General features: G+C 40.5%; 1 protein-coding gene across 13 annotated transcripts in view; it reads left to right on the top strand.

Annotated features, from left to right (window-relative positions):
- Nucleotides 1-5281: 5281 nt before the first annotated feature.
- Nucleotides 5282-15130, top strand: part of LOC124005211 (neural cell adhesion molecule 1-like) — a 119531-nt gene continuing 109682 nt past the window's right edge. For 4 of the 13 annotated variants that reach the window (XM_046314241.1, XM_046314236.1, XM_046314235.1 and 1 more), the window contains exon 1: nt 5286-5576. In XM_046314241.1, the coding sequence (XP_046170197.1) occupies nt 5525-5576 (52 nt within the window). In that variant the 5' untranslated portion in view covers nt 5286-5524. Of the gene's footprint in view, nt 5577-15130 lie in introns of all 13 variants that reach the window. The other 9 variants (XM_046314234.1, XM_046314233.1, XM_046314232.1 and 6 more) reach the window with 4 other exon arrangements.

Genomic DNA, 15130 nt, shown 5'->3' with positions numbered 1-15130 from the left:
TGACTCCTGACTCAGCCACTCTCCCTCTGAGCCCTCCCCCAATAAATATTTGGGGGTGACTTTCGGGTTTCACTCTGCGCCACCGTGTCTTACTTTTCGACTCCATTCGCCTATAGCCCTCTTCGCACTGCTCCAGCGAATCCCAGGCGGGCTCCGGCATTCTCTCTGGGTCGGCCGCCCACCTGTCTATTTCTTCCCACGACGTATACTCCAAGCCTCTGCTGTCCATAACGTCCTCCCTTCGCTGTTCCAGCTGCCTGTTAACACGCTGCTCGGTCCGTGTGTGGTGGGTGATTCTGTAACGTCGTTCTTCGTTTGTCGAAAGAGAGTCAAACCGAAATGCAGCGTGGTGGTTACTCATGTCTTTAATGAAGGAAGAGCGATACATGAAATAACTATACAAATGCAAAACAACAAAACGTGAAACCTAATTACAGCCTATCTGGTGAAACTACACAGAGACAGGAACAATCACCCACGAAATACACAGTGAAATCCCGGCTACCTAAATACGGTTCCCAATCAGAGACAACGAGAATCACCTGACTCTGATTGAGAACTGCCTCAGGCAGCCAAGCCTATACAACACCCCTACTCAGCCGCAATCCCAAATACTACAAACCCCAATACGAAAATACAATAACCCCATGTCACACCCTGACCTGACCAAATATATAACGAAAACACAAAATACAATGACCAAGGCGTGACATGTTTTCTTTAAAAACCACAATTAGAATTTCTCCACGGCCTCATAGAGGATCTAGATACTTTTGCTATCCTCTCTGAAAATATATCAAAAATATATAAGATCTTGCTACCATGGAAAGGAAAATAACTGTTTATTTGTGGAAAAATCACCCTGATTAACTCTTTAGTCATATCACAGTTTACCTATTTGCTTATGGTTTTGCCTACACCTAGTGACCTGCTTTTAAAATTATATGAACAAAAATGCAGAAATGATTAAATATTAAAGCATTAGACCTCTCACTAAAGGGGTCAGTCATACAAAAGTTATACTTAAATCCAAATTGGTTCTCTAGTAAATTGGTAAGAATGTCTCATCCTATGTTCAAGAAGGGCCTTTATCCCTTTATTCAGATTACACCTGCTCACTTTCGGTTGTTTGAAAAGGAAATAATATCCAAAATATTGTTATTTTTTAAACAAGCCTTAGAAAGTTGGTTGCAAATTCAATTTAATCCACCTGAAAAGACAAATAGGGAACAAATAATACAACAAATACTGTGGTTAAACTCAAATATACTAAACTTTTTTTTTGTTGTTGTATTTTTCAAAGAATAAAAAAAGGTATAATTTTAGTAAATGATATCATAAATAGGACTGGTGGAGTTATGTCAGACATACAGCTAACACAGACATATGGAAATGTCTGCTCTACCCAAAGTTACAACCAACTAATTGCATCCTGATTTATCAGCCTATGAGGTTACTTTTGACTCTATGAAACAGCCTACAAAGCAGCATACGGATTTATCAGCCTCTGAGGCTGACATTTAACGTGATTATCCTGTCAGGAATGGAGTGACCCTTATAATTATACACATCAGTAATGCAAGCTATCAACCAGCATAGATAACAAGCTAGTTTACAAGCTAGCTAGCCAACAAGACTACCTAGCTAACAATACTAGCCAAGTTAGCTGCCTTTGTTTCTTGTATGTGATTGGCTGTGGTCTTGGGGGTGGCACTGATTGGCTGTGATTGGCTGTGGTCTTGGGGGCTACCTGTCAGGCATCCCCAGGGCTTAAATGCCCCGCTTTGCAACGCAGCCACATTTTGATTATCTCGTGATCTCAACAAAACATATTTTGTTATGTAGTGATCATGAGATTAATAGGTCATGCCCTCCACATAACGAGGGAATATTTTTTAAATGTAGTATTTCCTTTCAAAATTTCCGTAGAATCCGACATTCTCTCCACGTTCCTTTTCTGCAACAACATGCGTGGCATTATACTACCACTAGATGGTAGCAGCTGCCCAAAATGATATCTCAGGGTTGTAGTCAAAAGTAGCCTCTGTCCTCTGATTCTTCCTGTGCAAGGCCTTTCATATTCCCAGAATTCAGACAAAAACAAGAGAGTGTAGGAAGGGGGATATAGTTTCAGTTGTATGGCCTTTAGATGTCTTGCAGGTAGCTACAGTACATTGTTTATTATATTAAGATTTATAAACTGGGTGGTTCGAGCCCTGAATGCTGATTGGCTGACAGCTGTGGTATATCAAATTGTATACCACGGGTATGACAAAACATGTATTTTTACTGCTCTAATTACATTGGTTACCAGTTTATAAAAGAAGTAATGCACCTCGGGTGCTTGTTGTATATTGTCAATATACCACGGCTAAGGGCCGTGCATAAGAACAGCACTTACTCGTGGTATATTGGCCATATACCACACCCCCTCTGGCCTTATTGCTTAAATAACCAACAACAGTAACACTTTACTTGACACCCTGTGTCATAACACTGTCATATAGACCTATTGTGACATATATAGCATTATTTTATGGCTGGTTATGACACCAACATAAGAGTTTCAAAACCCACAAAACCTACCAAGGTAGTTATTTTATGGCTGGTTATTACACCTACATAAGAGTGTCAAATACCACAAAGCCTACCACACAAGGCAAAACATTCCATTACACCATAGCCTACTTGTCAACAGTATGTTTATGTTATTTTAAAATGTTCTGAAATTGACCATATTAAATGATCATTGTAATTGGGCACAAATTGATGTCAGGCACATATCCCAATGATCTGTTGCTGATGTCTGGGATGAATGAAGGAGCAGATTTGAGGAGCAGTACAAGACGCCCTCTTTGTGACTGAATGCTGACATGAGCATGTGCTGCACGTAATATACTTATCTGGTTTATATGATTATGATGGTCAAAATTATTTTTGACAGTGTCATAAAGTGCATTTTCTGCTATTTATTTAAATTGGGATGAAGAAAAAAAAACATTACTGTAATGAATTCATTGCAACAACAACAAAGGACTGAAGAAACAAACTTTAAAACGAAAGGAAACTTCTTGGCAGGGAATTTGTTTTATTTTTACATGTAGGTGCCATAACCAGCCATAACGCAATATATGTCACAACAGGTGTAAATATATGGGTGATGACAGTGCTATGACCATAGTATTACAGGTTTTGACAAGTTATGTCAGCTGTTATGACATATTATGGCATGGATATGACCATATCATAACGTGGTATGACGATGGGTGTCAAGTAAAGTGTTACACAAAGTAGGGCAATGTACTTAGAGAAGGACATGGGATGTTGGGACTGTGGGAGTGATGAGGACACATTCATTGCATTATGCTATGAGCACAATAACACAGTATTAGCAAGGGAACTAATACTAAGAATCTAATAAAAACACGAGATGCTCATAGCCGCTAGGATAACAGGTAATCTAGGCACTGAAAGATCAATCTTCTCTCTGTTTTTAGAGATTTGTTCAATGTCTCCCATATGGATTTCATGTAACGAAAACATGCACAGGGCAGACCACACACCAGTGGAGGATTTCACATCTAAGTACCATAGGGTTATCAGTAAACTCTCAAAATAATATCCAGGCCACTTCACCTGTGTTGGATCGAACTGTTGTTCTCTAATGCATGCTTTTAACCCTGCATTAACTGTGTCACAGGAGCCAAGCTTGTGAAAGTAATTTGGACAACATTCATTATAAATGCATGCTAGAGCAGATAGACATCTCTACAGCCCTGGGCCCCTTATTCAAGTGTAGGAGTGCTGATGTAGGATCAGGTCTCCCCTGTTCATGTAATCGTATTCATCATGATCTAAAAGACCAAATTGTTCCTAGATTAGCACTATGACGCTTTATGAATACAGGCCCTGGCACTGATCCTCTTTCACGCAGCATCCATAAGGACAAACACATGCTCTGTCTTCTAAGACGTCGTATTACCAATGGATACAATAGCTCTAGTAAGATGTAAAGTATTCACAGAATATCTGAACTGTTCTTTATACAACAAGCCCACACATGCTAGAGAAGAGCAAAGGTGATGACGTGTGGCACCATTATGGCTGACCAGTGAAACACTGGACAACTATGTGGTGAAACGAGGATGGGCTGATAATCCAGGATCTGGTGAGAGCACAGCACGGAAGTATGGTGATGACATCATATGACTAGTGATGATATCATAGGCTTGTAGTTGCAGTGACAAAGATGATTACGGAAATATATAGTATCACCTCTAATGACATAAAGATATATACCTCCTTGAGATAGATGCATCTACAATTTGATGGTAATAACATTATTACAGGCCGGTTGCATGATATCAGCTTCCCATTTCCTTTAAAGACTTACATGTGTTTGTGTGTATGCGTGCACGTTTATTTCTGTGTGTATGTGTATGTGAGAAACAGGCAGACTCCTCTAGTTCTCTGCCTCCCCAGATTAATATCAGGGCTGTACAAAGGGGCCCTCTATGCCCCGCAGGACGACTCCCAGGACAATGAATCCACTGTCTGACAACACCATCGCTAACTCCTGTTAACTGATACATGTGCAAACCTCCCAGCTGAGATTACAGGGAATCTCATCCCCCAGTCGTACCTGTTCTTCCTGTGATAATAGTTATGACAACGTTTATGATGATGGCGTGACCAAACCGTTCACTAGTGTAATTAATCAAATCGATTTGACAACAATACATAGACTATGTTTACTTTCTTTTTCACATGTATGACTTTTATTTTCTAGAAATAATCATGTTGAGGTGGAATAAGAGATGTACTGTGTTTTCTGTCAGAGGTGACAAAATAATTTGACTTTCCAGATAGAGAGGCAATAACGAAGGCTTTCATGTGTCTATCTTACAATCTGCTCTGCTTGAACTTATATCTTATACCTATTTTGTTTAGACAAATTCAACAGCCATTCTGAAATCACAGTAGCTGTTGGAGAACGTGTGACTATAATCATTTTCTGCTCAGCAGCAGTAGCCTACACCTGAACAAAAATCAATTCAGAAAGTGTCAGTCTAGATCTCCCCTGTGTTGGTATCATCTCACAGCTCTGTAGTTTGATTTTAAATGTGTATTTTGCATACGTCTGTCAAAATGTTGAATAATGGTAGGCGTATACGAATAGCCCTATAGTTTATGTTTGACCTATTTTGAATAAAAAAGGTAGGAGGACCACGGACTACTGCGCACAGCGCACTATTTTACAGCAAATCATTGTGATTCCGATTGGGCGGATTAATTCACGTGTCTATGGAGGCAGTGGCTTGTCACTCATTCTTTGAACAGTGTGCTGGCGCTGATCTTCTGCCGCTGCTACATCGATAATCAACCAATTTGCCATACGAAAAATAAATATCTAGCAATATGGGAATGTAATATTTTTGAAAATATCAAGAACAATATCAAAATATCAAGAACAACCACAACATTCTTCATTAAGACATTTGCGTGGTCTAATCAAGGAGTTGCGATGCTCCACGCAAAGGATATCATCCTAGCCTTGCTTCTCGTGGGCTCTACAGGTAAGATAGTTAAGCTAATTTGACAGTTTTTCGTAATTACTTCTATTCAGGCCAGAGATTTGATAAAATACTCGAATCAGGAAAGGTGGATTGTGCGTCCATGACAATCTGCACCCATTGAAGGACTGTGTACATGTCCCTCCTTTGTATCAGGTGGGTGGATGTAAGATTGTCCAATTAAACGTTTTTCAGTGGGATGGTCTTTTCGTGTAAATTGGCTGGCTAGCTGCTGCCATGTTGTTAACATATTCTGCCATGGTGTACACGAGTAAACATTTGCTTAGTTAATAATGCATTACTATATTTGATATATAGCTAGTTGTTTTTATCATATTCTGAGGGCAAATATAATTTTTTACAAGTGTTAGCTAGCTAACCTTACCTACCTAGCCAGCATACCCATCAGCAAACATGCTTATTCCGTCAAGGCAATGCATTTAAATTATGTTACGACCATTGGCAAACACCTGTGATACGTTTAAGTTGCTCTCATTACATTAGGGTTTATCTTTTGTTGCCATATCACCAGTAATTGCATTAATATAGAATACAGTATGGATTTGTCTATTGAATGGATTGCTTGCAAAACAGTGCTTGCTTGCGTACATCAATGCGTTTGTTGCTACTAACTCCTCCTGGTCATCTCACCCAAACATCATGACTGTTTGCCAGCAACCTGAAATTTAGCTAACAATGTTTCTGAAATTGAGATTGAGCTACTTTCACAAGTGCAGCTACTTTCACTCGCTTGCAATTTTGTTAACATCCATTTTACTCTGGTCCAGGTCCACACCTAGGTGGTCCAGCCATATCATCACAGGGAAGGGAATTTGGAGGGGAATTATCTGCTTTGTTGGGGAGAGGCATGCCACCCATGCGACTCATGGCTATTTAACAGTCGGATGGCCTGGAGATAGAAGCTGTTTTTTAGTCTCACGGTCTCATCGTTGATGCACCTGTACTGACCTCGCCTTCAGGATGATAGAGGGGTGAATAGGTCGTGGCTCAGGTGGTTCAAGTCATTGATGATCCTTTTGGCCTTCCTGTGACATTGATTGCTGCAAATCAATTACTAAAAAATCATACAATGTGATTTTCTGGATTTTTGTTTTAGATTCCGTCTCTCACAGTTGAAGTGTACATATGATAAAAATTACAAACCTCTACATGCTTTGTAAGTAGGAAAACCTGCAAAATCGACAGTGTATCAAATACTTGTTCTCTCCATTGTACGTAAATGCCAACAAAATCACTTTTTGGTCAGTGTGGTGTGTGAGACCTTTATTTAACTAGGCAAGTCAGTTAAGAACAATTTCTTATTTACAATGACGGCCCGGATGACACTGGGCCAATTGTGCGCTGCCCTATGGGACTACCTAATCACGGCCGAATGTGATACAACCTGGATTCAAACCAGGGACGTAGTGATGCTTCTTGCACTGAGATGCAGTGCATTAGACCGCTGTGTCCATGTGTGTGTGTGAAATATTTAACTGTACTAGAATGCTTAAAAGGCCGCTAAAATGTTAAATATTCGTTATCGGTATTGTTTTTTGTTTTGGCAAGGAAAATATCGGTATCGGACAAAAATGTCATATCGGTGCATCACTAGTTCAGACTATGATTTTTCAAGGCCGATACCGATACCGATTATTGGAAGGCCAAAAAAAAGCAGATACCGATTAATCAGCCAATTTTTTTGCCATTTATTTGTAATAATGACAATTATAACAATACTGAATGAACACTTATTTGAACTTAATATAATACATCAATAAAAATAAATTTAGCCTCAAATAAATAATGAAACATGTTCAATTTGGTTTAAATAATGCAGAGACAAAGTGTTGGAGAAGAAAATAAAAGTGCAATATGTGCCATGTAAAAAAGCTAACGTTTAAGTTCCTTGCTCAGAACATGAGAACATATGAAAGCTGGTGGTTCCTTTTAACATGAGACTTCAATATTCCAAGGTAAAAGTTTTTAGGTTGTAGTTATAGTATTTAGAGGACTATTTCTCTACCATTTGTATTTCATATACCTTTGACTATTGGATGTTTTTATAGGCACTTTAGTATTGCCAGTGTAACAGTATAGCTTCTATCCGTATCCTCGCTCCTACCTGGGCTCGAACCAGGAACACATCGACAACAGCCACACTCCAAGCAGCATTACCTATGCAGAGCAAGGGGAACAACTACTCCAAGTCTCAGAGAGAGTGATGTTTGAAATGCTATTAGCACGCACTCCGCTAACTAGCTAGCCATTTCACATCGGTTACACCATCCTAATCTCGGGAGTTGATAGGCTTGAAGTCATAAACAGCGCAATGCTTGAAGCATTGCGAAGAGCTGCTGGCAAAATGCACGAAAGTGCTGTTTGAATGAATGCTTACGAGCGTACTGCTGCCTACCACCGCTCAGTCAGACTGCTCTATCAAATCATAGACTTAATTATAACATAATAACACACAGAAATACGAGCCTTAGGTCATTAATATGGTAGAATCCAGAAACTATCATTTCGAAAACAAGACGTTTATTCTTTCACTGAAATACGGAACCGTTCCGTATTTTATCTAATGGGTGGCATCCATAAGTCTAAGTATTGCTGTTACATTGCACAACCTTCAATGTTATGTCATAATTACGTAAAATTCTGGCAAATTAGGCGGCCCAAACTGTTGCATATACACTGACTCTGCGTGCAATTAACGCAAGAGAAGTGACACAATTTCACATAGTTAATATTGCCTGCTAACCTAGATTTCTTTTAGCTAAATTTGCAGGTTTAGAAAATATATACTTCTGTGTATTGATTTTAAGAAAGGCATTGATGTTTAAGTACACATTGGAGCAACAATAAACACCGCATCAATTATATACAACGCAGGACACGCTAGATAAACTAGTAATAGTCATCATCAACCAATATCATAGTGATTATGATTGATTGATTTTTTTCTTTAACTTTATTTAACTAGGCTAGTCAGTTAAGAACAATTTCTTATTTTCAATGACGGCCTAGGAACAGTGGGCTAACTGTCTTTTCAGGGGCAGAATGATAGATTTGTACCTTGTCAGCTCAGGGATTTGAACTTGCAACCTTTCAGTTACTAGTCCAATGCTCTAACCACTAGCCTACTCTGCCGCCCCATTGTTTTTTTATAAGATAAGTTTAATGGTAGCTAGCAATTTACCTTGGCTTACTGCATTCGCATAACAGGCATTCTCCTTGTGGAGTACAATGAGAGACAGGTGGTTAGAGTGTTGGACTAGTAAACTGTAAGGTTGCAAGATTGAATCTCCCGAGCTCACAAGGTAAAAATCTGTCGTTCTGCCCCTGAACGAGGCAGTTAATCCACCATTCCTAGGCCGTCATTGAAAATAAGAATGTGTTCTTAACTGACTTGCCTTGTTAAATAAAGATTAAATAAAGGTGTAAAGAAAAAAAAACGGCCATATCGGTGCCTAAAAAAACTTGAAGCCGGCCCTAATTAATCGGCCATTCCGATTAATCGGTCGACCTCTACACTCAAAGACATTCAGACACTTGTCCCGATGCCACTCCTGTGTTGTCTTGGCTGTGTGCTTAGGGTCATTGTCCTTTTGGAAGGTGAACCTTCGCCCCAGTCTGAGGTCCTGAGCGGTCTGGAGCAGGTTTTCATTAAGGATCTTTCTGTATTTTGCTCCATTCATCTTTCCCTCGATCCTGACTAGTCTCCCAGTCCCTGCAGCTGAAACACATCCCCACAGCATGATGCTGCCACCACCATGCTTCACCGTTGGGATGATGCCAGGTTTCCTCTAGACGTGACGCTTGGCATTCAAGCCAAAGAGTTCAATCTTGGTTTCATCAGACCAGAGAATCTTGTTTCTCATGGTCTTAGAATCCTTTAGGTGCCTTTTGGCAAACTCCAAGTGGGCTGTCATGTGTCTTCTACTGAGGAGTGCCTTCTGTCTCGCCACTCTACCATAGAGGCCTGATTGGTGGAGTGCTGCAGAGATCGTTGTCCTTCTGGAAGGTTATCCCATCTCCACGGAGGAACTCTGGAGCTCTGTCAGAGTGACCATTGGGTTCTTGGTCACCTCCCTGACAAAGGCCCTTCTCCCCCGATTGCTCAGTTTGGCCGGGCGGCCAGCTCTAGGAAGAGTTTTGGTGGTTCCAAAATTCTTCCATTTAAGAATGATGGCAGCCACTGTCTTCTTGGGGACCTTCGATGCTGCAGACATTTTTTGGTAGCCTTCCGCAGATCTGTGCCTTGACACAATCCTGTCTCGGAGCTCTATGGACAATTCCTCATGAATTGGTTTTTGCTCTGACATGCACTGTCAACTGTGGGACCTTACATAGACAGGCGTGTGCCTTTCCAAATCATATCCATTCAATTGATTGGTGGACTCCAATCAAGTTGTAGAAACATCTCAAGGTTAATCAATTGAAACAGAATGCACCTGAGCTTAATTTCAAATCTCATAACAATGGCTCTGAATACTTATGTAAATAAGGTATCTGTTTTTATTTGTTCATAAATTTGCAAAAAATGTATTTTCACATTGTCATTATGGGGTGTTATGTCTGGATGGCTACAGGGTAGCCTAGTGGTTAGAGTGTTGTGACTAGTAACTGGAAGGTTGCAAGTTCAAACCCATGAGCTGACAAGGTGCAAATCTGTCATTCTGCCCCTGAACAGGCACTTAAACCCACTGTTCCTAGGCTGTCATTGAAAATAAGTATTTGTTCTTAACTGACTTGCCTGGTTAAATAAAGGTTAAAAAAAAAAAAAAATACATATACAGATTTTTGGAAATATGCACACTAGAAACTGGTTATATATAGTGCCAGATTAGGGTTATTGGGCTTGCAACCATAGCGGAACCCATTTATGTGCTATAGGTAACCTTTTTTGAAGGTTCTATAAAGATACATGCTTATAAGGCTTATAAGGTTCTTATAATTCCTTAGATAGTAGCTACTAAAACAATTGGATACCAAGAAATTGGGGAGAAAATGGGGTAAAATAAATCAATAATAATAAAAAATCCTTTCATGTTATAGGATTCCAATAAAATAGTCCAATAGAAAAATCCTGTAAGATTTTGGAACCAGTCCTATTGGATCCAATGGGATTCTATGCTATTGGATTTTGTTTTATGGGTGTTATCCTGTAGAATTCCAATACAATAATCCAATAGAATAATCCTATCAGATTTCGGAACCTATCCTATTGGACCAATTTTTCTATTGGATTCGTGTATTGGAATTATATAGGATAACACCCATTTAATGGGTTCAATTAAGAAAAATACTAATAAAATACCTGTAAGATCCAAATGTATTACTTTTGATTTCCAAAAGGAAAAATGTGGTCCAATAGAATTCCAGTAGGATTCTGATACAGGTGACACAAAATCCTATAGGACTACGACAATCCTATTGGAAAAATCACTAAACCTATTGGATTTTTTTTGTAGAACCATACAGGGTTTTGTTAAAATTCCATAGGTTTTATATTTGTTTATTAACCAGTTGAATCAGGTTTGTTAGCTCTGGAATGGCTGGGGGAGGAGAGAATTAACTACTACTAACTGTTCTCAATTGACACAAGTTCATACCGTGAGTCTTTCACAAAACACAGTCAAAAATAACATGTAATAGCATAACACAGCAGCGTTCTTTGGATCAGGATGGTTCCACGTAGAACCATCACTCTTCCCAAAGAACCATTGAGGAACCCACATTTTTTTGTGTGTGCGGGGGGCTGCCACACTGGGCACACAGGGAGCTGTTGTGGGGGGTTATGTGGCTTGTTCAAGGAGACAATCGTATCTAGGATTTGATACCAGCAACCCTCCAGTTGCCAGCTCACTGCCCCCCAACTTGTCACGCGGGACTAGGTGTGTGTGCAGGAATCAGACGCAGAGAGAGAGTAATGGAGTAAAGTGCTTTACTATTGCACACCAAACTGTAAGCCCAATACAATACAGAGCGCAGGACACTATACCAGACAACCCAAAACCACAGGGTGTCCAGTATAGAAAATAAAATACACCACGACCTAATATGTACACATGTAACAAAAGACAATCCCGCACAAAACAAGGGCAGGTCAAACTACTACACATAGGGAAGCTAATTAAACCAAATTAAACACAGGTGAAACTAATAAGACAAAACCAACAGACAAATGAAAAAGGGATCGGTAGGGGAGGGGAGCCAACTTCGGCGGAAGTCGTGACGCAACTTTTCCCATTGGATCCAGGATTCTAATTGGCCACCCTCCGGTTGCTGGCTCTCCTCTCTAACCGCTAGGCAACCTACTGCCCCTAAGTCATGAACAAAATAATTTTGAGTTTGCCATAAAATATCCTACAGTGGTTTTTCCATAAATGTAAATTGACATAAATTGGGTATTTAGTGGGATGAAACCTGTCCAAGTTAGTATACAAATAGCCTTCCCAGTCTAATGGTGGTGCACAGGTGCAGGAAACCAAGTGTTTCCCTACTTGATTACATTACAAGGCCACTATTGTGTTGTGTTATCATAAAACATAGGACTATGCTTCAATAAGTAGGCTACGTAGGTTGGACATCTGTGATTGCATCTCACATAACATGATGTTTAAGATGTGCATACATGTAGCTAGGTGTGTAAAGAATGCTTCATGAACATACTAGATCGTTACTGAAGGTTTTAGTGGTGATGCTCACTCAACTGCTAGCCTACACGCTGTGTGTGACTCATCTCTGTGATGTCACCTGATATGGTGACGAGTTGCGGTCCTCGAGCTCCAGCTGTGAGGGAGGCTGCTGTGCCTGGTAATGCTGCGGTGTCATCATCATGGTAGCTTAGATAGAGGATGTAGCCTACCTGGTAATACCATGTCTTCTTTATCAGCTGTGATAAAAGGCTATTTTGGTTAAGGCTTATCTCCTGGCCATCTGTTGTTGTGATTGTGTTTGGTTTCATTCCTCCCAGGAGCAGAACACTGTGTTACCCCCCCTGAGATCCTAAAGTAGCACGAGAAGGAGATGCTAATTGGCAATAAACCTTTGCTTATCATGTCAACAAGCAATGTTGTTGTTCCTCTTGATATATGAGCCATTTGAATATACATTTGGAATATTCTCAAATCCTGTTGACTTTACTTAATCGTAATGCTCCCTAAATTTGAAAGTAGACCTGGTCTATTGACTATTTTCCACGTCTGTTGATGGTTTTAATAGCAACCTGATTTAAACTTTGGAATTTTCCGTAATTGGATGAACGTTGATTTTAGACCCATGAATTCTGCGTGGTTACATGGCTCGCGACTTCAAGCCCAGTGCTGCATTGTTGTTTTTTTGTGAGCACCGACAAAGGCACATATAGATGTCCTCAGGACCTTTTCAAACGTCAGAAATCAACGTCTCTTTCTTGTGACCAGCCTGTTTATATATAGCCCAGCCTCGGCTATTTTAGGCGTATGGCAAGCTTTTTCAATAACCTTTGCGCTGCACACACCCTTGTTTGGTGAACCTGAATAGGCTTAGCTGATACAGAATGTGAGGCACAGATGTTCTTAACGCAGAAGGGCATGGAGAAGTGAACGGAGCTCTTCATCCGATGCGGGCAACCTGGGTATTCCTCAGAGACCAAACGAATGGAAGAGCGAATGGACTGGAAACCTTTCTGCGTGATGATCTAATGCAATTGCTCTGTTGCTCATTAGTAGAAGAAAAAACCATAGGATGTGAAGACGGAAGCTGGAGAGAGAAGGTCGGAAAAGGCATGTCAGAGACAGCCAACACATAACCTATCATCTGATTCTGCTGTTGGACTAATATCTCCATATCTCTGATATGCTCCATTATCAGAGATATGCTCCATATCTCTGATAATGCTGTTGGACTAATATCTCCATTTAGAGGTTTGTGGTTAGAAATATCATGGTAGTGAGGATATCAGGGCTGCACTTCTTGATGCTGGTTAGCCTACTCTCTATGAATGGTAACTTTGACTTCCAAGAAGTAATATCTCAAGGTATAATTTTGGTAGAGGCAGCCTCTCCATGGTCCATTTTAGTTCCTGCTGTGACTGTCTGCACAGTCTTATGAGTGGTGATTATGACAACAACTCTACAGCCAATCATGCAGGCCTAGGTCTATGCTTGTATTTCTGCTGGATCCAGCCAATCATGTTAGTGGAGGTTTTTGCTACAGGAGTAGTGTTTCAGTCTCAGTTGCCAGGTAATAATAGGGTTCATTCAGATCAGATCATAGCTGATCACTTATCAGCATTATCTACTAAAGCTGTGTTTGTTTGTAAACACACTGATATCAGGAGCAATTGCCTGTGCTCTTTCTTCATATTGAACAGCATGGACATACCTGCAGTGAGTTTTCAACCCAGGGGTCCTCCATTACAACCTGCTTTGAGAAGAATTGGCACATGTACAGAACATTACAACACACTTACTAGCCTATACTTAGTTGCTGGACTGCTATCTTTAGTTCAGCTGGTGTTTGAATAGCATATGTTACTTAAGCTGTTTATGGGTGGGTTCCCTCCCAGATAAGCTGCTTGGCACCTTGGAGCTCTTAGCATGTACAGTGAAACTTCTATTTCAATGTGTGTTAAGTAAGGTTTTATATCCTATTTTATGTCTGTGTTACCAATCCAGCTTCATAACTGTATATTTGATGTGTTGTGGGCTAAGTCGTTGGATCAAGCCAAGAATTATGTTTGTCTTTTATCCTTAAAGCCCAGTAGGCATCCACATTTACTCAGGCCTGTATGTGCAGCTGGCTGACTGACTGGCTGGCTGGCTGGCTGTGCATTTCCGTGCATCTGAGGTGTGCATCTGGTGAGGCTGGCCAAATCATCCACAAGGAAATATTTCACAATGCAAGATGATGATGATCTCAGATTGACCACAAGACCAAACTGGGAACATGGGATGTTTCAATTCATCTTGGATGGACGAGCCACATGGATGTGGATGGAGGATCTAGGAGGAATGTTTGGATGAAGGATCCAGTGAGACCAGAGTATGCACTGTTTGATATTCTGGGTAACCAGCAGAGCAGAGCCTCTCTCAGAGGCGTAGGAGAGGACTGCTGCAGCCAACCTCAGCTTCCCCTTTGATGGTGAGTGGAGCAGACAGATCCAGGCCTCTGAGAGATGCTTGGCCCTAGGGGACTAAAAACATGACATTACACATGCACACTAACACAGTGCTCTGTCTACACACAAAACAACACAGTGACTAGGGCTGTGACGGTCAAGGAAGTTTGGATGACAGTTATTGGTCAGCCAAATGATTGGGGTCACTGTTATAATCATTCTTTTTTTTTATGACACATTTAACCATTCAATTTCTTTTTTAGACACATTTTAAAGACACATTTTCTCCTCTCCTTCGCTCCTGACTGCATATGCTGGTGCTGCAGAGAGGGGGGTTGCCTAGGCAACCAAAGATTCATTTGCTACAACACCTTGCTTGTTTCAGCAAGGAGCAATAAAGTTTAATTGCGTTGTTAAGAGTCCATGTTACCGCAGAATATGATATTAT

Source organism: Oncorhynchus gorbuscha, linkage group LG19 (genome assembly GCF_021184085.1).
Source record: "Oncorhynchus gorbuscha isolate QuinsamMale2020 ecotype Even-year linkage group LG19, OgorEven_v1.0, whole genome shotgun sequence".
Classification (NCBI taxonomy): domain Eukaryota; kingdom Metazoa; phylum Chordata; class Actinopteri; order Salmoniformes; family Salmonidae; genus Oncorhynchus; species Oncorhynchus gorbuscha.
Note: the sequence above shows the minus strand (reverse complement) of the source record. Positions and strands in the feature narration are given on the sequence as shown.